Source organism: Elephantulus edwardii, unplaced genomic scaffold (genome assembly GCF_000299155.1).
Source record: "Elephantulus edwardii isolate Elephantulus edwardi_28Jun2011 unplaced genomic scaffold, EleEdw1.0 scaffold00020, whole genome shotgun sequence".
Lineage (NCBI taxonomy): Eukaryota > Metazoa > Chordata > Mammalia > Macroscelidea > Macroscelididae > Elephantulus > Elephantulus edwardii.
In genome coordinates this window covers 14,156,945-14,181,412 of record NW_006399770.1, presented here as the reverse complement: position 1 = coordinate 14,181,412, position 24,468 = coordinate 14,156,945, and the positions used below count along the sequence as shown (strand labels likewise).

The 24,468-nt window shown below is 41.7% G+C and overlaps 1 protein-coding gene across 2 annotated transcripts in view; it reads right to left on the bottom strand.

The window, feature by feature from the left end:
- Window positions 1–24,231, bottom strand: part of CDC14A (cell division cycle 14A) — a 223,504-nt gene extending 199,273 nt beyond the window's left edge. The window contains exons 1-2 of one of the 2 annotated variants that reach the window (XM_006882445.1): window positions 23,696–24,231; window positions 22,808–22,898 (exon numbers count right to left, since the gene is read on the bottom strand). In XM_006882445.1, the coding sequence (XP_006882507.1) occupies window positions 22,808–22,898; window positions 23,696–23,744 (140 nt within the window). In that variant the 5' untranslated portion in view covers window positions 23,745–24,231. The remainder of the gene's footprint in view (window positions 1–22,807; window positions 22,899–23,695) is intronic. The other variant, XM_006882446.1, reaches the window with a different exon arrangement.
- Between the last annotated feature and the right edge of the window lie 237 nt (window positions 24,232–24,468).

Below are 24,468 nucleotides of genomic sequence, written 5' to 3'. Positions count from 1 at the left end.
CACCGACCAAACTGTGCAGCTCTGCAACTGCATCCTGGCCCATCCTCACCCTTCTGCTCCCAACCTTCACCTCCTTGTACCCCCAATATGTTTTTCCCAATAAAAAAAATATTTTAAAAAATGGGAAATAGGGAGTCAATAATTAGAATGAAACTCATGCATTATTAAGAGAAATTGAGTTATTTAGGGCTGGAATCTTAGCCTCTCTGAAACACCTCATCCTGATCCATCAAATGTAGTTGCTGACTTGATGTATCTCCACCATTCATCTGCAGTTTGTCGCACACACTGTATTTGGCATGATGCTGGAAGCTGACACCAGCTTTTTTTAACTACAAGCAGAGTCACCACAGAGGACAGATTTCAGCAGAACTTTCAGACTAAGATAGACTAGACAAAAAGGGCTACCAACCTACTTCCAAAAATTATTGAATGAAACCCTTCTAGACCACAAAAAATATCTTTTCTTAAATAGTGCCAGAAGATGGCACAAGACTGGGCACTATTTCCTTTCTCATTTTTTTTAATATTTTGCAACCATTATTCATTTCATTTACTGAGAACTTTTTCTTACATCAGTTCATATCCACAGGAAAAATTAGACAATCTCTTTCCATGTGATTTACAACCTCAGAAAACCTAGTGGAGAGTCAGCTGTGAGTTGGTTCTGACTCAATGTCCATGAGGTGTTATTGAAAGAGAGAATTACAGCATGGAGAAGTACAGCAATTTATTTACTAATATTACTTGGACAATTAAAATTTTACTTTAGATATAATAAAAGATATCCCAGCTATTTTTATTGCTAAATCTTATGCAAATCTTTCCCTTATATTCACTTAGGATAAAGTCCTGAAAGTGGAAATCTTAGTTTAAAGTGTGCCATGTCCTAAAGGGCAAGGGGGAAGACAACCCACATTCAAACATCCCTCCATGGTTGTATTTGTTGTTTGGTACCACTGAGCCCACTATGACTCAGAGCAAACCTATGAAGAATAGGTAAGAACTTTGCCCTTTCTGCCCCAGCCTCACACTCTCTGACATGCTTGTGCCCATTATTACAGTCACAGAGCCAATCCATCTTGTTCCATCTTGTTTAGGATGTTTCTCTCCTCCTCCTTCCTCCTCTAGAAAAATGATGTCTTTTTCTTTTCTTTTCTTTTTTTTATTTTATTATTTGTGTGTGTGTGTACCGTCAAATCAGATCTGACTGGTACAGGAAGAGATTGTCCCTCCTTCCCCGGCAGAGCATCTGGTGGATTCAAACCATGCACCTCTGGGATTGTAGTTGCAGCTCCTTGCCACTAGGCCACCAGAGCTCCCCTGAATGATGTCTTTTTCTAAGGACTAAACCCACGTGCATGCATCTTGACCCAGGCTTTGCGATAATATGCCCAGAGCACGAGAGACAAAGTTTTGCCATCCTTGTCTCTAAGGAGTAGCCTGATTCCACTTTCCCCAAGATGGATTTGTTTTTTCTTTTGGCAGTCCATGGGATATCCAGTGCTCTTTTCAACACCACAACTCAAAGGCATCAATTCTTCTTCTGTCGCCCTTATTCAGTGCCCAACTTTCAAATGCCTAGGAAGCAAACGAAAAGACCATAGCTTGAATTAAGCACAGCTTAGTCTTCAAGCTGGCAGCCTTGCTCTTTAGTGCTCACGAGAAGTCTTTGACAGATTTCTCCAGTGCATCTTTTGATTTCTTGACTGCAGCTACCATGGGTGTTAACTGAGAGGATCCAAGCAAAAAGAAATTGGTGAGAACTACAATTTTTTTTCCTCCGTTTGTCATGATGTTGCCTCTTGGTCCATAGGTGAGGATATTTGCTTTCTTCATGTTGAGATGTAGTTAAGCTCAAAGACTATAATCTTTGCTCTGAAGACTTAACTTTCTGCAAGCAAGTTTGTGCCATCCACATCCAACACAGCTTGTTGATGAGTGCTCCTCCAGTCCTGATGCTACATTCTTCTTTATGGTTGGGACTCAGATGTACCTTAGATCTTTCTTACTTAAATTTCCTAGCTCTCCACATTCCTGGAGGTAAGACTTGAATGCAGCTTAACATCAATATCATTTGCTTAATCTCTCCTCTCACTCAAGTCCGATTCTTATGTTCTAGGCTTTTAGGAAAGTTGCTGTTGTTGTTGTGTACTATAGAGGGAGTTTTCAGTTAATCTCAGGGGAAGAAACTGCCCATCCTTCTTCTGTGGAGAGGCTGGTGGCCTCAAAGCATGTGCCTTCGGGATTGCAGCACAGCTACTTGCCACTAGGCCACCAGGGCTCCTTAAAGTACAGAAAACTGTGAGTGTCAGGAACTCCACACCTAGCACCTTCTTCATCTGGGGAAGGTAGCAAGGCCTCATAAATCTTCAACTGCTGACGGATCAGCATTGCCTCTTTGACTTAAAGACAAAAGACAGACTAAATGATGAACAAGGAAGTTTCCAGCATCAGGGTCTTTAACTGTCCTACTTCTCTCTTTGGAGTTGACAAGGAAGCATGTCAATTAATGAAAACTCTCGTCCACACTGAGATTAATGAAAACAGAAGGCGACTTCTTTAGGAATGCCCTGGCAAGATTAAAATTCACTCCCACAGAAACATTCCTGAGCAGTGTAAACTAACCCCATTATTCTCTGGCAAGTGTGGAAGGCAAAGGGGCAAAGCGAAAAGAAAACAACAAGAGCTGATCCTCTGTCCATAAAAGACTAACCCTCCCATTTCATAAAGCAGCTAAGGCCTTGAAAAGGAAAGCAATTACTTTAAAATCTACAGTTATGATCCTTTTACCTAAGTCCTGAGAATTAAAACAAAAACTCTCAAAGTTGCTTAATAAGGCCTTGAGTGGTGCCAGCTCTACTTCTCTTTCTCTTCAACCTCATTCTGCACCACTGCTCTCCTCTGATTACTAGTAATCACAGAACAATGAGAGTATGGGTACCACAAGTTCTATGGACATGACAGCACCTGACTACTAGTTAGGCAAGTCAGAAGGAAGGCCTGGTCACCTACTTTCAAAAGATCACAGCTTTAAAAGTCCCACGGAACAGTTATATTCTGTAACGCATGTGGTCCCCGTGAGTCATAATCGACTCAACAGTAACCAAACAACAAGCTAAGCTGAGAGTTCAAACCCATTCAGTAGCTGCATGGACAAACAGCCTGGAGAACGGCTTCCCTAATGAATATCCATTACTGTCAAGTCAGTTGTGATGCGTAGTAAGTCACCCTCCATCAGGTGTCTGAGGCTGTACATCTTTACAGAAGAAACCACCTGTCTTTCTCCCCTGGAGCTATTAGTGGACTTGAACCAATGACCTTCTGGTTAGCAGTTCAACAAATTATGTACTATGCTATTAGGGACCCTTTCCATAAGGAAGCCAGCGAAAAAGACACTCTGAAGCACTTCTACTCTGTAACACACGGGTCGCCATGAGTCAGAAAACTTCACAGCTCACAACAATCTCCAACAAGCAGATTTCTTATATGTCCAGGCCTTTAGCACCAGATGCCTTCCTTCTGCCAGTTAAGGGCTACTCACCCTTTAGATCTCATCACAAATTGCATCTCCTCAGGGCAGGCGAGGATCCTTCACTGTCTATAAAAATATTATGCCCTATCTTCAGAGGCTTACCAAATGATCCTCTATCTGAATATTTTATTAATATTCCCCCAACTTCCCCTGGACTACTAGCTCGATGACAACAGGGGCTGAGTTAAGATGTGCTCAGTCCAGTAGCCCCAGCACCTCGTGCAGACGTGATCAAGTAAACGACTAATGCTTTGCGATCTGGTTGGCTCCTCTGCAAAATAGTTCTTCTGTTCCAACCCTTCCAAACTGTACACCAGGTTAAGAGCAGGAGAGTTACTGTTTTGTTAGTTTTGGATACAAAATAAGACTAAACGGATCTAAAAGGAATGGGAAAGAATGTGGATGGAAAATAACTAGATCATCCACTACTTTCTATGCAAGGAAAGGTTAGGCACATCTCCATAATATTTTCCCAATCTCAGTATTTCCTTGAGCTTGATGGTTCTGAATGTTCCAGATGTGACCTGCTGGAGAAGTAACTCCCAGCCTAAAAATGCTCATGTCCAAGCCATAAAAACCAAACCCAACACATTTTCATTGCATTGATTACAACGTATAGAGACCCTATAGGACTGAGTAGCGAGCTCTGGTGACCTAGTCAGAATACAGGTGCACTGCAAACCCAGAGGTTGCACCTGTCTGACAGCTAAAATCCACCAGTGGCTGAGAAAAATGAGCAATCTCACCGCATGTGATCCACAGGTTCAGAAGCACAAGAGAAGGTCAGCTATGAGCTGGTTTTGACTCTATTGCCATGAGTTGGAGTTTGATAGGCCAGAGTAGAACTGCTCCAGAGACTTTCCAACACTGTAATCTTTATAAAAGCAGGCTGCCACAACCCTCTCCCAGAGTCCCTGGTGAATCTGAACTGCTTACCTTTTGCTTAGAAGCCAAAAGACCTATACTACCAAGGTTACTTCAGTTTTTGTTTGTTTGTTTTCTAAGGAGTCCTCTGAAAGTTTTAACAATTTAAAGCGACCTTGTTGTTGTTTTGTACCATCAAGTTGTAAGTGACTCTCCAGAGGGTTTTCAGAGGCCGTTAGTCACACGGGAGGAGATCCTTCTCTTCAAGAGCAGCTGGAGGATCTAAACAATGTGCCTCCAGGATTATGGAGCAGTTTCTTAACCACTAGGTCACCAGAGCTCCCTAAAGTGATCTTAAGCAGTGGTATAGTATATAAAGTATCAGGCTGCTAACTGAAGGGTCAGTGGTTCAAAGCCACCAAATGGTCCATGAAAGCAAAATGAGCATTGTTTCCCTGTAAAGATTTATAGCTTTGGAAACCCGCTGGAAAGTCACTATGGGTCGAAATCAACTCCACAGCAGGGGTTAGTGGAAATACACTGACTGCTCTAGGACACCGTGGATAAAGCACAGCACTTAGAGCAAGCTAAAGGATCTAAAAGTGAAGCATGGCAATCATTGCTTCATGGAAGAGATGTTTTTAAACTTTTTTCGTTGTTGTTGTTGTTGTTGTTATGTGCCGTCAAGTCGTTTGCGACTCATAGCGACCCTATGTACAACAGCCCTAAACTCTGCTCTGTCCTGTGCCAACTGCACTGTCTCTGACACTCCCATTCCGATTATCCCAGTCACTGAATCAATCCACCTCATAGAGGGCCTTCCCCTCCTGCGCCGTCCCTCCACCCTCCCAAGCATGATGTCCTTCTCCAAGGACCAGTCTCTCCTTATAACATGTCCAAAGTATGTTAGCCAGGGCCTCAGAATCCTTGCCTCCAAGGAGCCACCTGGTTTAACCCTTTCCAGGATGAATCTGTTTGTTTTCCTAGCAGTCCATGGTACTCTCAATACTCTTCTCCAGCACCACAGCTCAAATGCATCAATTCTCCTTCTACCCTCCTTGGTCATTGGGGGTTTTTATTATTTCAGATTAATTCTGCTGTTATGAATCAATAATCTGACCACCAAGCCCAAGGCAAAAATGCCATATTCATCGCACACATCCTTAAAAGGAAATGTGTAGAAAAATAAAACCCATTACACATACACAGAGCTATTAGAGATCTGAGACAACAAAAAACCCACTCCCATTAGCTGTGTTGACAGCAGTGCCTCAGTCTTACCCAGAGTCTCTTTTGAACCCAATGAGAGCCAAGCATAATACCTGGTTTCCTGGTTTATACCATATTAGAAGCATTAGCCAGATCACAGGGAGGATGAAGCTATTAATGAATGGTGTTAATGTGAAAACTAAGGTGGGCCTGATTCAGGCCATGGTCTTCTCAATCACTTGCCATGCAATCAGAGAGCTTGACAATGATTCTGGCTGACAGAAGAAGAATTGACCCCTTTGAGCTGTAGTGTTGGAGAAAAGCACTGAACATCCATCCCATGGACGGCTAAGAGAACTAACATATGTTCTGGAGATGGTGGAGCTGGAGTGCTCTTTGGAGGCAAAGGTAGTGGAGCTTTGTCTTTCATACTTTAGGCATTTGAGACTATCCCCTGGAAAGGTACATCATAGTAGGAAAGATGGGGGGTCAGTGGAAGAGAGAAAGGCCCCCAATGACATGGACTGACATGGTGACTTCAGCAACGGACATGAGTATTTCAGTGAGGAAGGCACAGGATAGGACAGAGTTTACGCTGTCTGCTTGTAAGATTGCTAATGAATCATACTCGAGAACCACAAAGGCAATGTCAAAGGCCAACATGACAGCAAGAAGAACCTAGAGAGCGCAAACCCATAGTGAAACAATAGAAACTTGCTGAATAAATTAAAGCTAATAAGAGATACAAGATGTTTAGCAAAAAGAGGCCATCTGGCACATAAGCAGAGGGCCCTTCATGCCTTAAATAAGCAAACAGTAAAAGCCCACTCTCTCCCAAGGAGTTGGTTCTAATTCATGGTGACCTTTCGTCGGGTCTGTAAATTTTTCTGGGAACAAACTGCCCATCTTTGTCCTGCAGAGAGGTAGATATGAACCACCTAGTTGTTAGCACTATGCCACCAGGGCTCCTTCTTCATTCCTTCAGAGCTATGAAAGCTATTCCTAAAATACAGTGAAACTGCTCGAGCCTATAGAATACCTAATAGAATGTGAACACTAAAGGCAAAATAAATTATGACCAGCAAATTCTTTTAAGAGGCAGGAATACAGATTAACTTTTTAAAAGTTTCTTTAAAGTATTTCAATTCTGAAACTGTCAGTATTTCAAGATGTCTTTTATTATCATAATCACATCCTAAAAGAGAAGCTGCTTCACTAAATGCTGATGGTCAAAACTAGACAAATGTATTACATGTACATCCACAAAGGAGATAAAATTTTAAATAAACTATCTTTTCTGGTTCTTAAAAAGATCTCAAACTCATTGCTGCTGAGTTGGGACCAACTCAGAGCTAGCCCTCCAGTGAGTTTTCAGAGGCTGTAAATCACACAGATTGCCCATCTTTCTCCCACAGAGCAGCTGGTAGATTCAAACTGGCTCCCTTTGGGTTAGCAGCAACAATGCCTTATCCACTAGGCCACTAGAGCTCCCACAAAAAAAACTCAAATTTTTATCACAACAAGATCAAACTGTCATATTCTTTGATTCATGAATAGGAGATGAGGATGTTTAAAATAAAAATATTAAATTACAATTATGAAAAGTACTTGACTGAGCCACTTTATTTAGAAAGCAGAGTTCATATAAACTATTTCTTATAAGGCATTCACTGTCCACCACAAACAACTGGTGATAATTTCCCAGATATTTCTGAATTATCAAGCCCTGGGAATGTTACTTCCTTTAAGCAAATAATTTTATTTATTTATTTATTTTTTTAAGGTTCTCATCCAACAGAAAAGTTCGTTGGTGGGCCTGGAACTATTTAGTTGATTTACAAAGCCAACATTCTGTTGAAATGAATAGAAACTAAAGCTTAAAAAGAAAATTAGAAAGAAACAATGAATTTTACAGTTCCGTGTAGAAAGCCCAACTCAAATCACAAAGGCAGAAAGGAACCAGAGAGATCAGATATCCCACAACAGATTTTAAACAAGTAAATATTCAGATACCAAGGACAGGTAAAGCCTTTGCTGTGTAAGGATCATAAAAGGCAAGGGCTCCATTGTAACTCTTCCTCTTCTTTCCACTTGTCCACGGTCAAAACAAAGCAAAGTTCAGCAGCCTCCTTCCAGACATGCTTCACCTACTGAGGAGTAGCACTTTGCCCCAGTCATTCAAGCCAGAAACCCTGAACTTACCTTCAGTTTCCCCTCTCCCCCACCCAGATCTGTCAATGTGATCTGCTGAACCAATTCTAACTCAAGGTGGTTTTGTAGGATCACACAGAACTGCCCCATAGTCAACTAGACTGTCATTTTTAACGACAATGGAGCAGCTGTTGGGCTGAACCACCAATTCATAGCAGCCAACTATGAATATAAAGTTCTTTACTCCTGATCTGTCCAGCCCCACATCTTGTCAACCCATTCTGTCAAGCCTCTCCCTCATCCAGCTCTTCCTGTTAGATCAAGCTTTTATTAACTAAAGACCAGTTACCAGCACGTTAACTTTGACTCAAGGTGACCCTATATGTGTCCAAGGAGAACTGTGCTGGATAGGGTTTTCAGTGGCTGTTTTTTGTGGGGTTTTTTTTTTCTAAAGTGCACAAGGTCTGCCTGTGGGTGAGTATTAGGGGACAACCTTTGGGTCAGCAGTTAAGTTCCACTCAGGGACCACAAAATTTTATTATCACCCACCTGGATTCCTGCCCCACCCTAACTGACCTCCATACCTCCCAGCCATCAGTGTCCTCTTCCCACAGCAAAGCCTAGGTCAGGCTCACTTCACAGCTCAAAAACATGCAGTACTGGCTGCGGGCTAAAGAGGTTTCCACAGCATTGCTCCAGTCTCACTTATGATCATGCCTCACGTAATGGAACTATGCTATTCCTAAATGCATCATGTGTCTTTTTCTCATTCCTATACCTGACATTTCTTCCTCCTTCCTGCTTCACTCACTCACATTTTCATTCAACTAAAATTTCTTAAGCAAGGACTCTATGCCAGACACTGTGCTAGGTTTAAGGACAGATATTATATATATCCAATTGTTACATTGTTTGTTATTATTAGTTTTCGTCAAGCACAACTCATAGCAACCGTATGAACAAAAGATCTGAACCTTGTTCTATCCTGCGCCATCCTCACACTTCCTGACATACAGGAGCCCATTGCAGCAGTCACTGTGTCAACCCACCTGGTTGAGGGTCTTCCCCTCCTTCATTGATCCTCCACACTTCCCAGAATCATATCCCATTTCAAGGAGTAGCCCCTACTAGCAACATGCCCAAGCCTCATCATTCTTGCCTCCAAAGAGCACTCCAGCTGCACCCTCTCCAAGACACATCTGTTTGTTCTCTTGGCCATCCATGAGATGTTAAGTACTCTCCTCCAACACCACAGCTCAAAGGCGTCAATTCTTCTGTCATCCATATTTATTGTCCAGCTCTCAGATGCACAGCAAATTATCACAAAACTATGGCCTGAATCAGACACAACTTAGTCCTCAAACTAACATCATTACTCCTCAATAATCTGGAGATGTCCCTAACTGAAAAACAAATTTACACCTCATGTCACAATACTGAAAGATGCTATGGGCAATATTTGAATGACTCAGAAAGCATCAAAAGAAGATGGAGGAAATATACAGAATCACTGTACCAGAAAGAACTAATCGACACTGAAAAATTTCAGGAAGAACCATTTGAGCAGGAACCAATGGTACTGAAAGTGGAAGCGGAAGTTGCATTGACAACATTGGGGTAAACTAAAGACCAAGAATCAATGGGATGCCAACTGACTTGTTTCAATTAACAGAGGCAACCCCAAATGCACTCACCAGTCTATGCCAGAAAATTTGGAGAACAGCTGTCTGGCCAACAGATTGGAAGAGATCTCTATTTGTTCCCATTCCCAAGAAAGCTGATCCAACTGAGTGTGGAAACTATCAAACATCATTAATATTACATGCAAGCAAAATACTGCTGAAGATGTATCCAGTAGAGATCATAAACAGACTTTGTGTGTCGAACTCTCTCACAGGCTTCCCAAGCTAGTTTCAAACATCACTTCTGTGAAGTCTTCATTGCTCTGGGCAGTGATCCTTTCTTGCTTTCCTGGATTCCTAGTACTTTCACTGTGACTTTTGTTCTAAGCTGTTCTGCATGGGATGTGTTCCCTCTTCTTATTGCACTGGTGCCTCCTCCAAGGATCGGCACAGTGCTGTCTGCACTAAAATGTCATGTGAGTTTTTTCAGCAATAATTTTCAACCACCAAGAAGTCTGCTATTGTATTGCTTTGGGGGTTTTTTAGTCATACATACTTTTCATTTCAAATTAAAAAAAAAATGTGTCATGATTGCCTTTTTCTTTTTTTCTTTTGTAAGGCATAAAGGACTTGGAGAAGGACGTCATGTTTGGGAGGGTGGAAGAACAGCACAAGACAGGAAGACCCTCAAAGAGATGGATAGATTCAGTGCTTGGGATAATGGAGGTAGGTGTGTCAGAGACAGTGAGGCTGGCACAGAATAGAGCAGGGTTTAGGGCTCTTATACATAGAGTTGCCATGAGTCGCAAGCAACTCTATGGCACATAACAACAATAAGGCATAAAGGTGTGCTGGGCTGTGGCTAAAGTAAAAGCCATTTGTTTATGAACTTACAAATGAGAACATATGATGTCTGGGAAATTACTTCAAACAAATGCAAGAAGCCGCCCTACGGGGCCTGGCTTTGCAAGGACTTGGATGGCAGGCCGCTTCCTGTCTCCTCACCCTCCGGACCACTTAGACCCCTCCATCAGGCTGCCCGATTCAGATCATCCCTGTGACCACAAATTCTCCTGAGCACTTCTGCGAAATTTGGGGTTTTGACCAGTATTATCTCAAGCAAATGAGAAGAAATGTCCTGTTCTGAAAATTAGAGGCAAAAGACCTACTCTGAAGGCTTAAGAGATCCAAACAGCAAGTGTTTTAAAAAACAGCATCTAGAAAGTAAAATTAGGCTCATGAAGGTCTGAAGTAAAACTGTTGTTGTTGTTATGTGCCGTCGAGTCGTTTGTGACTCAGCAACCCTATGTACAACAGCCCTAAACTCTGCTCTATCCTGTGCCAATCGCATTGCCTCTGACACACCCATCCTGATTACCCCAGTCACTGAATCAATGCACCTCATAGAGGGTCTTCCCCTCCTGCGCTGTCCCTCTACCCCACCAAACATGATGTCCCTCTCCAAGGACCTGTCTCTCCTTACAACATGTCCAAAGTATGCCAGACAAAGCCCCAGAATCCTTGCCTCCAAGGAGTAGCCCGGTTTAACCCTTTCTAGGATGAATCTGTTTGTTTTCTTGGCAGTAAAACTAGAGGGAATTATATAGCCGATGCATTCATGTTGTTGTGTAACATCAAGTTGAAAGTAACCTATAATTGACCCTCTGGTGGGTTTTCAGAGGCAGTTAATCGCACGAGAGGAGACTGTCCACCCTTCTCCCATGAAGCAGCTAGTGGACTCTAACCATGTGCTTTTATGATTGCAGTGCAGCTTTTTGTCACTAGGCCACCAGAGCTTCCTAATGTATTCATAATATTACTAAAATATTATATAGTAATGTGGGTTGAATGCATGAATATATGTACCATCAGCTTACATATAAAGTTATTGTTGTGTACTATATATAGCATCACAGAGACTGACTCGTAGCTGACCCTTCAGGGAGTTTTCAGAGGCAATAAATCACACTGGAGGAGATTATCCTTCCCCCTCTGAGCAGCTGGTCGTAGCATTGCTCCTACCCAGTAGGCCACCAGAGCTCTATATAAAGTGTATATATTTAAAACAGGATGAGTGAAAATGGCTCTCAGCAATATTTTTGCGAGGCTAGGATGTAAGGCACTGGACCAATTGGCAGCATCATGATTGATGGTGAAAAGATTGAGACTGTTCACAGCATTAGTTTGCTTGGCTCCACAGTCAACACTCTCGGCACCAGTAACCAGGAAATTAAAAGACATATTGCCATGAGAAAATCTGCTGTTAGGGACCTCTCCAAAGTACTGAAGAGCAATGGTGTCTCTCTGGAGACTAAGGTGTGTCTGATACAGGCCATGGTCTTTGCTATCACTTTTTATGCATCAGAGAGTTGGACAGTGACTACGGAGAATAGAAGGAGAATCGATGCCTTTGAGCTGTGGTGCTGGAGAAGAGTATTGAGGGTACCATGGACTGCTAGGAAAACAGATTCAGCCTGGAGAGGGTTAAACCAGGCAGCTCCCTGGAGGCAAGGATTCTGCGGCTCTGTCTAACATACTTTAAACATGTTCTAAGGAGGGACTGGTCTTTGGAGAGAGACATCATGCTTGGGAGGGTGGAAAGACAGCGCAGGAGGGGAAGACCCTCTACGAGGTGGATTGATTCAGTGCCTGGGGTAATCGGGATGGGTGTATTGGAGACAGTGCGATTGGCACAGGACAGAGCAGAGTTTAGGGCTGTTGTATACAGGGTCACTATGAGTCGCAAACGACTTGGCGGCACATAACAACAACAACAGGATGCAAGGGAAGAGAAGAGAAAAGGAGTATAAATTAATCATTTTTTTAAGAGCTAAAATATCCTCTGAGTTCTCAGAACTTGAGTTGTAGTATTGGAGAAGAGTACTGAACATATCATCGACTGCCAAGAGAACAAACTGGTTTGTCTTAGAGTGAAAACAATTTGTTCCTTAGAGGCAAGGATTTTATAGCTCTGACATACTTTGGTCATGGTGCTGGGTAGGACTAGTCCTTGGGGAAGGACATCATGCTTGGAAAGGTGGAGGGATAGGGCAAGAGAGGAAGACCTAGGAGAACATGGATTGACACAGTAAGAGGTATAATAGGGGTAGGTGTGTCAGAAACAGTGAGATTGGCTCAGGATAAGAGTAGGGTTCAGATCTATAGTACATAGGGTAGCTGTGAGTCACAGGTGACTCAATGGCATATAACAGCAGAAATCAGTATATCTTAAGTGAACGCAACTCAGCAGTGAGACCATTCTACCAGACAACCTGTAAGAGATAATAAAACCAGGTCTTTTCATTGTCGTTGTTATGTGCCGTTGAGTCACAACCTACTCCGAGCTAATCCTCTAGCAAGTTTTCGGAGGCAATAAATCGCACAGGAGGAGGCTGCCCATCTTTCTCTCTAGAATAGCTGGTGGATTCAAAATTCCTGCCTCTGGGTTGACAGCACAACCCCTTACCCATAGGCCACCAGCGCTTTTTCATGGGCTTTTCCCGCTTTTCATCTGCCTTACTAATATATAATGATAACTTATAAATTTATTTTCTTTTTCTTTTTCCTGTCTTTCTCTTTTTTTTGGCACTCCACTGAAAGGAGACAAAACAAAATTACACTCACAAAATGACAAATTTTCAGGGAGAGGGAAGTGAATTACCACCACAAATCCCCAGAGGTGACTTGGAAATAAAATCTTTCAATGCCCTGCCCATGGCACATTACTCACTAACACCATCATCACCTGTGCTGGAGATCAAAGATTGCCTCAGAGGGGCTGAGCTGCACCCTCCGGCTCCCCATAAGCCTGAGGTTCTGGACAACCAGTAACCTTTGCAGCTCAAAGCCTCCCATTAAGAACGTGCCCTCCAGGCATAAGGTTGGGCCACTTACTACTACGCATGACCACCCAGACAAGTCTTTACACTGTTTCCTTATCTGTCAAGTTTCAATGCTGATAACAATAATAATAAAAATAATAATGTGTTAAAGTGCTTAGAATAATGCCATAAGGATTGCTATCTATTGTTTTCATTATTGTTTTATTATTATTTCCACAGTGAAAGTTGTCTTTGAATTCAATCAACTCTTCTCCTCTGTATGTATCTGTATTAAGTTATAATGATCAAGTCCATTCTGACTCTCTAGACACCATGTGCTACAAAGAAACTAAGCTCCATAATGTTTTATTGGGTGTAATCTTTAAGTACATGGCCTTCATAGTAATGATGGGTGCGTCTGAACCACTTAATTTAGTTTAGCAGCTAAGAGCAAGCTCTTTGCATCATCTAAACATTTAAAAGTTCTACATATAAGATCGCAAATGTGCATATGTATTTAGAAGATCAAGCATGTATGTGTGTGCTTAAAAATCCTTGGATGATGCAAAGAGTTAATGCATTTGGCTGCTAAGCCAAAGACTGGAACTTTAAGCACACCCAGAGGAGGTACCTTGATCATTAAAGGCCTAAAAAATCTTTTTTTGAAAAATCAGCCACTGAAAACTCTATGGAGCTCCACCAGATGCTCTGCTGGAGAAGGAGGGGGCAATCTCCTCCTGTACCAGTCAGATCTGATTTGATGGTACATGTAAAAATAATACAATAAAAATTTAAAAAAAAAAACCCTCTATGGAGCACAGAGCTACTTTGAAACATGCAGGGCTGTCATGAGGGCGAGTTGACTACAAAACAACTGGGAACCAATATGTGTGTTTAAATGACATTTACCTTTCCATTAAATTATCCACGTGACGGTGAGGATGGCACAAGATAGGGCAAGGTTCACAGGGTCACTATAAGTCATATAACAACATGAAATACAAAGAGAAAAACCAAAGGAAATTCTTTACAACACACCTGACCAAAAGCACTATTTCCACAAACATTTCCAAATTAAGAGGTTTTTCTTTACTTTAGTCTAGATTCATATTTGGACTTAAACCTATACTACAAACTACATAAAATATTCTTCTATAATTTACTTCCCCAAAAGTTCTTGGACATGTACTATCAGACTGCTTTTAAAAAGTTTAAGTTAAAATTGAATGTTGGAAACTGTTTATCTTCTAATTAACTTATTGGTCCTCATTACCTGATACATATCCTTAGGTGCAAACATAAATGGGGAAATTCTTTGTGAGCCACCTCAGAAATTGCTCAAACTCTAGAACCAAGAAAATATCATGAATAGCTTGCTCCTATATTTTTAATACCTTTCCTGGGCAAGCCCAAGAAGAGATGAAATGAGAGTGGACAAGGTTAGTAACAAAGACCCTGTACACCAAGCTTCACAGTGTAACAGCTTCCTGTGCCATTAATGTCTAATTCCAAATCCATCATCACCACTACAAGGGGCATACAAAGGTCAAAACAATTAGCATATTTGATTTTGCTCATTTTTGAGCCAAGAAAACTTAAGCCAACTTATGAAAAATAAGCCTTTATTTGGATTACAAGGCCCAAATCCAATACCAAAGAATTAGCTTTTCTGGGGAGTTGAGTGTTATTTGTAGCTTAATCAAATACACATAAATCTGCTTTGAAAAGTTCTCTTTTATATAGAGCTATTTTTTTCCTGCATGTGTGTTAGCCTATACCCTGATTTTAATTCTATCTGTGAAATCATAACCCAGGGAGAAATTTGTGCTTTCTTATCACCCACATTTTGCTGAAAGTGCTCAAGCCTTGATAGCAACAAGGTAAGTTCTGTCTAAACTCAAGCAGAAAATTCATTTCTGATAGCCTTTCTTCTAAAGGACATTTCACATTTCCTCCACCAACTTCTCAGAAGGTTGTCGTTTCAATCAGGGAGTCCCATCATCCTTCCACAACTAAGTAAACATCTGCAAAAACACAGCTGTCCAAAGAACCTGCAGACTAATAATTAAAGGGCCTACTTCCTGATTCAGAAATAATTGCCTCAATCATTGCTAAGGTCATAATTTAGCTAGAAAGACAGCCTTTTATTTATATATTCAGCAAATAATTACACAGCTATAGGCCTGCACAAGGCCATGGGTGATAATGAACATAAATATATTCTTTTCCTTAAAGACATGTACACTATGATGTGATAGTCAAGGTTTTACTGTACAGGCACATCTAACCAGATAGGATCAGGTTACAAATCCTTTGAGGAGTTTCGCAGTCTTTCCTCATCCCCCACCTAATTCCAAGAAGGAAGTCTCACATGATGATTCCATTACTTTAATCTCCAGGTCTGTCCCCTTCTACTTTCCCCCTCAGAGTTTCTCTCCTTTCTTTAACTGCCTATTTCAACTTCTTCCCCTCACTCATTCATCTTTGTTCTGCCAGTGAAAGTTTGACCTCTCGGTTACCAGGAACCATCCCATACACAACAGCTTTACCATGTCTTTGGAAGAAATTCTCAAATTACAAGAACCTTAAATTTACATCAGAATGCAATGGGCTTAACCCCTGCGGAGGTTGTGAGGATTGGGCAAGGTTTCAATCAGATTTAGTATGAATCAGAGCAGATTCAAAGGTACCCAATAACAACAAACATTTACCTGCTATCCAACCTCGATATCTTTGTTGTTGTTTTGGACTCTACTATCAAGTCAGCTCTGACTCATCTCAATCACATGTTATGGAACTGCCCCCCAGGGTTTCTAAACCATAATTTCTACCAGAGTAGATCACCAGGTCTTTAGCTGAGTGGTTTCAAACTGCCAACCTTTCAGTTAGTAAGAACTTGACAAAAACAGAATGCTCAATCTTCTCACCAAAACCAATTCTTCCACCCTATTTCCTGTTTCAGTTAACAGCACCAGCAGGCTTAAGAAAACCAAGCCCTCTCAAAGATTTCTTTGATTCCTCCTTTTCTTTATCTCCACCCACTCACCCATCTGATCTGTTGCCAAGTGACATGAATTCAGATTCCTTATTTCCATCACTATAGCCAGCCTCCTAATCTCAGTACTTGTTTCTTTTCTGAGAGTATTCTAGAATTTTTCCGTGTGGTCTCCTAACTTCTCTGAAATTCACTTCTAAAAGACGCTACCATACTAATTTTTTTGAGAAAAGATATATGTAGCCTGGAAATAGCGTGGGTTCAAAATTCAAGCTCTGCAATTTCATACCTTAGGCCTGTCTACCAAGCTCTCTGTATCCCACTGTATCATCTGTACAATGATAATAACAATAAGACTTGTCTCATAGAACTGTTGTGAAACTCAGTGGATTAATACTTGGAGACAAAGAACAATACCCAGCAAGCACTTAATCATGTGTCATTATCATCAATTTTTTTATATAAAACTAGTCACGTCCTGGTCTGCCCCCAAACTCCTGAGAATCCATGGCCTAGTAAAGAAATGGAAGGGTGTTGACTGTAGCATTCAGTCTGCCCAACAGACCTGCCCCTGTGTGACCTGGATGTACACCTGGTAACTTGGAGAACTTAATAGGCCTTGAACACATGTCCAGAGACTTAGTCCTCTAAGCCACTGACCCTGCTAGTCTCTCTTCTGGGATATATTTATTCACACATCTACTCAGTAAAAACCTGTACACCCTTCAAGTAAATCTTAACCCCTACAGGAACATTTTTTCTGAATCCCTCAACCATTCTCATGTATGCCTCTATCCCTCCTAACACAGGGTTACATTTCTCTTAAGGCAATGATCTTTTCTATGCCTCTAATTGCAGTTCTGTTCTGTTTTCCCCTCAATAGATTTGAAGATTGGTGCATTCATTTAGCATGTTCGTGGGTAACATGTCCATCCTTCACTTCATACCTTATTATTTCTGACACTGGGTTATTGTTGGGGTGAGGGGAAAATAGCTCATGTTGTGAGTGGTCAGAACCACAGTTACAAAGTGGCACAGTAGGCCAAGTCCAAGCTAAGAGTCCTCATGGTTTCAAATTGCATCCAAATTCATCTGATGAGCTGAGAAACATCTCCAGCAAGTCTTTTCTTACAATACACCAAGTATACAGTAAATATAAAAGGAATGTAATTTGCATCACTAGCCTAAAATAGTTCCTGTGTGCCATCAATTGATTCTGACATATAGCAACCTAATAATGTCAACGTTAAAATCAAAAACATATTCCAGAAATGTAAATATTAAAATAAAAAGCCCCTGAACACTGTGTTTTGTGTAGTTGGCTCACTGTAACTTTCTGTTAAATCTACTACCTAGAAATTCTAAGAGAAATAACTTAGACCTCAAAGATTTTGTTTAATCATATACTAACAATGGGTGGCATGTGAGCTCGTTGCAAAATTAAACATAATGGTATATATAAAGCCCTAACCTCTAACTAACAAGATGCCCACAGACTCTAACACCACAAAAATAAAGGCATAAAAATGCACATTTTCAACAATGGAGTGAACACTCAATAAACACTGCTGGCAGTGACATCATCCAGGTACACTGGGTCAGGTTGAGTCCATCTCCATTCTCTCCAGAAGCAGAGCTGTAATTGGACTCCAAGTCTTCAGACCTCTGCCACAGCAACTCTGGGCATTCACAGAAGCAAAGGGCTCTTTCATGTCAATCATTCCAGAATTCTCCCCCAAACACCACAAAGAGAAACATCCTGACACTATGTGTTTCAAGAAATCCATCACAAAGTGACAAGAACCCTTTCTCCCTCGAAGAAAAGACATGCTCTTGAAGATAGAGAATAATCTCGCTCTAAGTGCAAGATGGTACACAAATGACCTTACGCAGAACTGCAAATATTCCATTTAAAAGGACAAGACTCACAGCTTATTAGGGTGACTAGAGTTTAACTGTCCAGTAGGTTAAGACAAGAAGAAAATTAAATTATTAAAATATATTGTTAGTAAGTGCTAAGTCAGCTCTGACTCATAGCACCAGAAGGAAACACTGCTCAGTACCGTGCCATCCTCACAATCACTGTTAACTGGGAATCTACTGTTGCAGTCACTGTGGCAATCCATTTCACTGAGGGTCCTCTTTTTCACTTCTTGTAGTATATCCAAAATAGATACGGCAGTCCTTATAATTGTAAATGCACATACACATCCATACATAGTCACTGCTGTCTAGTCTTGACTGACTCATAGCTGACCCTCCAGTGTTTTGGAGGCTGTAAATCATGTGGGAGGAGATCGCTCACCTTTGTTCTGAGGATCCCCTAGGGTATTTGAACCACCAAAAAGGCATCACCTTGGATTAGCAGCCTAACTTCTTACAGACCACATTCCCAGTGCTTCATTATCCCGGGGGGGGGGGGGGGCGCATGCACCCACCAAGTATGGATATCTCACTTCTTCTAAGGAGTATTCTGATTACTGATTATACTTCTTGCAAGGCAGATTTATACATTCCTCTGGTAGTCACATTATTTTCAATATTTTTCACCAACAACTTCACTCAAATCCATCGATTTGTCCACAGTCTTTCTTAGTCATTGTGTAGCTTTCCTGTGCACATGAACAGATTGAATATATCATGGCTTGAGCCAGGGGCCCCTCAGTGCTCAAGGTGACAACGTTGATATTTTTACACTTTAAATAGATCTTTTGCAGCAGATTTTCCCCAATGCAATACACAATTGGATCTCTTGATTGCTGCTTCCAGGTGCACTGATTGTAGACCCAAGTAAAAGGAAATCTTTGACAATTTTAATCTTTTCTCCATTATCATGATGGTGCTTATTGGGCCAGTTGTGAGAATTTTGTTTCCTTTATGCTGAGGTGAAAGCCACACTGAAGTTTCCTGTCTTCAGTCTTCTTCAATAGATGTTTGAGGTTTTCTTCACTTTCAGTAACCAAGACAGTGTCATCTGCATTATCCCAGGTCTTCTTCCAATCCTAATGCTATAGGATACAGTATACAGTATCCTACATACAATATAGCTTCTTGAGTTATCTGCTGTCATACAGGCTGAAGAAATACTGTGAAAGGACACAATCCTGATGCACACCTTTCCTGATTTTAAACCATGCAGTATGTCCTTGTTCTGTTCAAAATGACTGCTGCCTCGCCTACGTACAGATTCCAACCTGAACACAATTAACCATCCTACAATTCCCATTTTTGCAACGTTACTCAACAATTTGTCATGATCCATATGGTCGAAAGCCCTTGCATAGGTAATCATCTTTCTGGTACTTTTCTACTTCTTTCCAGTATCTACCTAACATCAGCAATATCTCTAGTTTCATATCCTCTTATAAGTCCAGGTGGGATTTCTGGCCCTTCTCCGTTGATGTACTGCTGCAAACTTTTTTTTTTTTCATTATCTCTAGCATAATTTTATTTTCATGTGATGATAATTATATTATTTGGTAATTTCTGTTGGGTTACCTTTATTTTAAATGAGTACAGATATGGCTCTCTTCTAGTCAGGTAACCAGGTAACTGTCTTCCAAACTTCTTGGTTGAAATGAGCACTTCCAGCTGGCCTCCACTTGTAGAAACATCTTGGTTAGTAGTATGTCAATTCCCGGAGCCATGTTTTTTCATCAATGCCTTCTTAGATTTCTTTCCTTAATGCCATTGGCTGTGAAGTGGCTAAAGATCAGCTGATATTTTTTTGTAAGAGTAACTCTGCATATCCTTTCCATCTTTTAGATAGATATATATATACATATATTTTATTCATGAAAGTTTACAAAAACTTTGGATTTCCATTCATTCATTGCTGTACTTTTCTCCCTGCCCAACCTCCTCCCCCAGTTCACTCTTCTCTTTGAAAAGTAAAATTCTTTCATTGTTACACAATCCCTTCCCCCAAGTCCACTCCACTATGCAGCCTTCGTTCTGGACTCCTGTCGTGACAATATCCATCTTTTTTTTAATGCTTCTAGTTTCATTCACTATTTGGCCAGTAGAGTTCTTTAATATTTTAACTTAAGACTTGAATTTTCTTCCATTTTTTCTGCTCAAGAAATGAATATCAAGCTCATCTGTCTTACGATTTTCTACTTTTTGATCTTTGCTCATTTCATTATAAAACACTCTCTTCTCAAGTTTCCCTTTGGAATCTTATGCTCAGCTTTTTCACTGCATCATTTCTTCTGTTAGTTATAGCTACTCTACATTTAAGAAGAGGTTTCAGAATCTCCTTTGACATCTATCACTATTGTTGGGTTTTTATTTGTTTGCTTTTGTTTCTGTGTTTTTCCTTTATTCAAAGAATTTCAGGAGTGTAGTCAGTAGGTTAAGTGTTTAACAATTAAAAGGTTGGCAATCTGAAAGCACCAGCCACTTGGTAGAAGAAAGATAAGGAAGTCTATTCCTGTTAAGTCTTGGTGTTCTTGGAAAACTGATGAAGGGTTGCCATGAGTTGAAATGTAATCCATGACAATGAGATTTATTGGTTGTTATTTGGTTTTCATGTCCTTCATGTCATCATACAACTTGTCTGGTCATTGTCAGTATCAAATCTATTCTTGAAATGATCTCTAAATTCAAGTGGGATACTTTGGTGACAGTGGACCTGTTTCCATTTTTTTTTCAGCTTCAGCTTGAACTTGCATATAAGTAATTGATGGTTTGTTCCATAGTCAACCTTGATATCAACCTTCTTTATCCATTCTTTCTACAGATCTACATAGTCAATCTGATTCCTCCATCTTCCATTAGAGAAGTGGTCCACATGTATAGTTACTATTTCTGCCATTGGGAAAAGTTATTTCCAATGATTAAGTTATTGATCTTCAAAATTTTATCTTGCAATCACCTCCATCCTTCATTTCCAACTTCCATATTATAATTATCAATGAGTCTTTTTTTAACCTTGCCTCTTTCCCTCTTCTTGTCTTCGTGTTAATGCTATCATTCATTTTGTTCTAGAACACTGAATGCCTGATCGATTTTTGTACTGCCCAAGTTGGTAAATATCTTAATTTCTTCTTTTTGGTATTAGTAGTGAATATATAAATTTGGCTAATAGTCATTTTAATCTGTCTTCCTTGTGGACACACCGGTATTATTCTATCACTGACAGGACTGTATTTCAGGATACTCTTGAAACATTCTTTTTGATGGTGAATGTGACACCCTTCCTCTTGAATTTGTCATTCCAACAGAGATGAAAATACGATTGTCTGATTCAAAATGGCCAATCCAATTTCTTTTCACAAATAAATGTATACTATACCAATCTTCCAGGGTTCCAATTTACTTCTGAAAACATTAATATTCTTTGAGTCATACTGTACACACATTCAATATTATTATTATTATCAGCTGCTTATAGTTATTTTTTTTTCTAATTTTGAATCATGTCACACCAGCAAAAAATAAATAGGAAAGTTTTTATTCTATCATGTCACTAAGCTGCCTCTGGGGAAGAAGCAGACTCTTTGAGAAGACAATCAAATTTTGAGTGCCTTCTAACCTAAGGTACACTATATCAGTATTCACATGGTATTCACAAGGTTTTCACTGGGCAATTTTTTTTTAGAAGTAGATTACCAAATTCTTCTTCCCAACCTTTCTTAGTCTGAACGCTCCACCAAAACTTATCCGTGGGTGACCCTGTTGATATCTGAGATACCAGTAGCACAGCTTTGGACATCGCAACAACACTCAAGTCACCACAGTACAGCACACTGACAGACAAACTGTAGTGAAATATATTAGACTCATCTAAAACAACCCTATAAATAAAAAGACATCAGCCCTTTTTTGCTCTTCTCTGTTGCTTTAACTGGAGACTTATTTATCTTTCCTTCTTTATTATGCTTAAAGTATTACAGATCTTTTTTCTGTAGATCAACAGTCTTTCATAGAAAACAGTTCTTTGCTCCTACAGTCTCAAACACCACAGAAGAATGAGGGGAAAAAAGAAAGTAAACCAGCGCTCTTAAGCAGCTTTCGTAAAGGCAAACATAACAATACCATAAAGCTTGGGGCTTCCAAATAAAGCAAGCCATTACTTTGTCACACAAGCAAAATCTAAATCATAGATATGACTTGGGTACAGTTTCCTGCAATTAATGTCCCACTTTCCAAAAACAAACTGCACAAACAAAAACATCCTGAGTTACAACAGAAGCCTTGTGAACTGTAAAACTTAAGCACCTGTAATACATGGTCCTCCACCTTGTGGGTGCTCCATAAATATTTGGCCACTGATTCAAAGCCAATTACAGAGTCTGGCATGACAGTGTGGGTCTCACTGTAAAGTGTTATCAGTGGACAGTTCACTGTATGTTGTGCTAGCAGGAAGGACTAATGTAGACAGAACACTGAAAGGACTGGCTGAGATATTGACAGCTATGTTAACTTCCCCTGTAGTTCTCTCTAAGCAAGCATCTAAGTCTGAGGGGGCAGGGGAAATGGGTAATGCTACTTGCAGCACTAAAAGGAAGTGACAAAAACTGTCATAAAGCTGCATGGTGTTTCCTCATCGAAGAGCCAACAAGCTAAACGGACAATTAAAACCAAAACAAAACAACCAAAAACTTACTTTTCATAGACCAGCTCCTCATCGATGGAGAAATAGTGGGTATTTACTGTGCTTTTTGGTCTATTCCTCAAAGTAGCAAAATATAACCGATCTGAAAGACAAGTTTAAAAGACAGGAAAAAAATATATGAGAAGTAGGTAAACTGGGAGTTGGGGAGGGGGTTAACACCGAGGAGTAACATTACATGAAGGATCAAAAGAATAACCACTACTCAAATTTAAAGAACACCTCCCCCCCAACAACACGTGGAATGAAGCTCACTCAGAAAGACAAGAAACCCAAGAGCACAACAGTTGAAGAGGCCACAAGAAAACCACATGGAAGGACAGGAAGGATAGCGCAGGGGGCAGGAGGGGTGCCCACATTTCTGCCATAGCAAGTTGGTGTGGCTAGGAGGAGCTGAAGGTGCCTCCAAACTGGAGATGCAAGTTTAGTTTCAGAATCTCCAGATCTCAGCCACTGCAGAAGGGGAAGAGAGCCCTGCCTCTCTCCGATGTAGTTCAAGAAGAAAATAGAAACTGGGGGGTGTGGCGGCACTGTCCAAAAGCTGGGAAGTGGGGTATAGGAGACCAAAGAAAACCCGAAGTAGGATCCCAAAGATCTGCTGCTAGCAGGAATCTAGGCAGAAGTCAGCGCTGTCCCACAACCAGGCGGGGAGGCCGCCGTCCGAGCAAGCTGCAGAGGGAACAGGGACGCAGGAGAGAAGCCGGAAGCAGGGGGTCCTCGGGGAGAAGAGTAGAGAGTGAGTAAAGGGGAGAGAGCGAGAAGCGGCTGCAGGACACCTGGGGACCTCAGGAGAAGAGAGGGGCAGCGGTTAGGACACAGGATTGAGAAGTGAAGAGTTTAGAGCGAGGGGGGGTTGGAGGATGCAGGGCGGGTGCTCCTCACCTTTCATGAACTCACAAGCCCCGATTAGTTCCCCTGACTCCGCTGCCATCTTAAGCGAGATATGCACGGGGGGAGGGCTGGGTTGTGGCCAGCTGAGGTCACCCACCCACCCCCCGGGGGCTTCCCCACCGCCTAGGAGCGAGCTGGGGTGCTATCAGTCCCAAAAGCTGAGCTGGCGGGAGAAAGGGTGCAGGCGCCCAAGGCAGAGGCGGCTGGGGGGCTCAGCGCGCCGGGCGCCCCGGGAACATTCCGCGGGGAGCCCGAGCCCGCTCCGCGCGGGGCGCACACGCCCCGGGTTGTGGGCGCTCGGAGCCCGAGTCCGCCGCTGCTGCTCCGCCGCTGCTGCGCCTGGGAAATGCAGACCCGCTCGTACAGCCGGGCAAAGTCTTCCCCCGGCTCCCAAAGTGATCATGGAGGAGGAGACGTCTGGCCCGATCGTGCCTGGCTGGCTACTCCTGCGGCAGCGGGCAGGACTCGGGTGCCTGCGGGTTGGCAGCAGCTGCTCGGGCTCCTCCTTCACCACCTCCTTTCAGCAGCTCGCCTTCCTCCTCCTCCTCCCCTTAGGTCCACCCCTAGACCTTCCTCCCCGCCCTCCCCCCCAACCCCCTCCACTTTCACGACTCTGCGGCCATCCCTTAAAGGGACAGCCCATCTCCTTTCTCCATGCTGGCCGGGGCCCCAGTTACCAGGCGCCCTGCGGGTCACCAGGAGCCAGTTGCTAAGCCTTTGTTGTCGTTCACCAATTGCGATTCAGGAAAAGGAGCCCTCGGCTG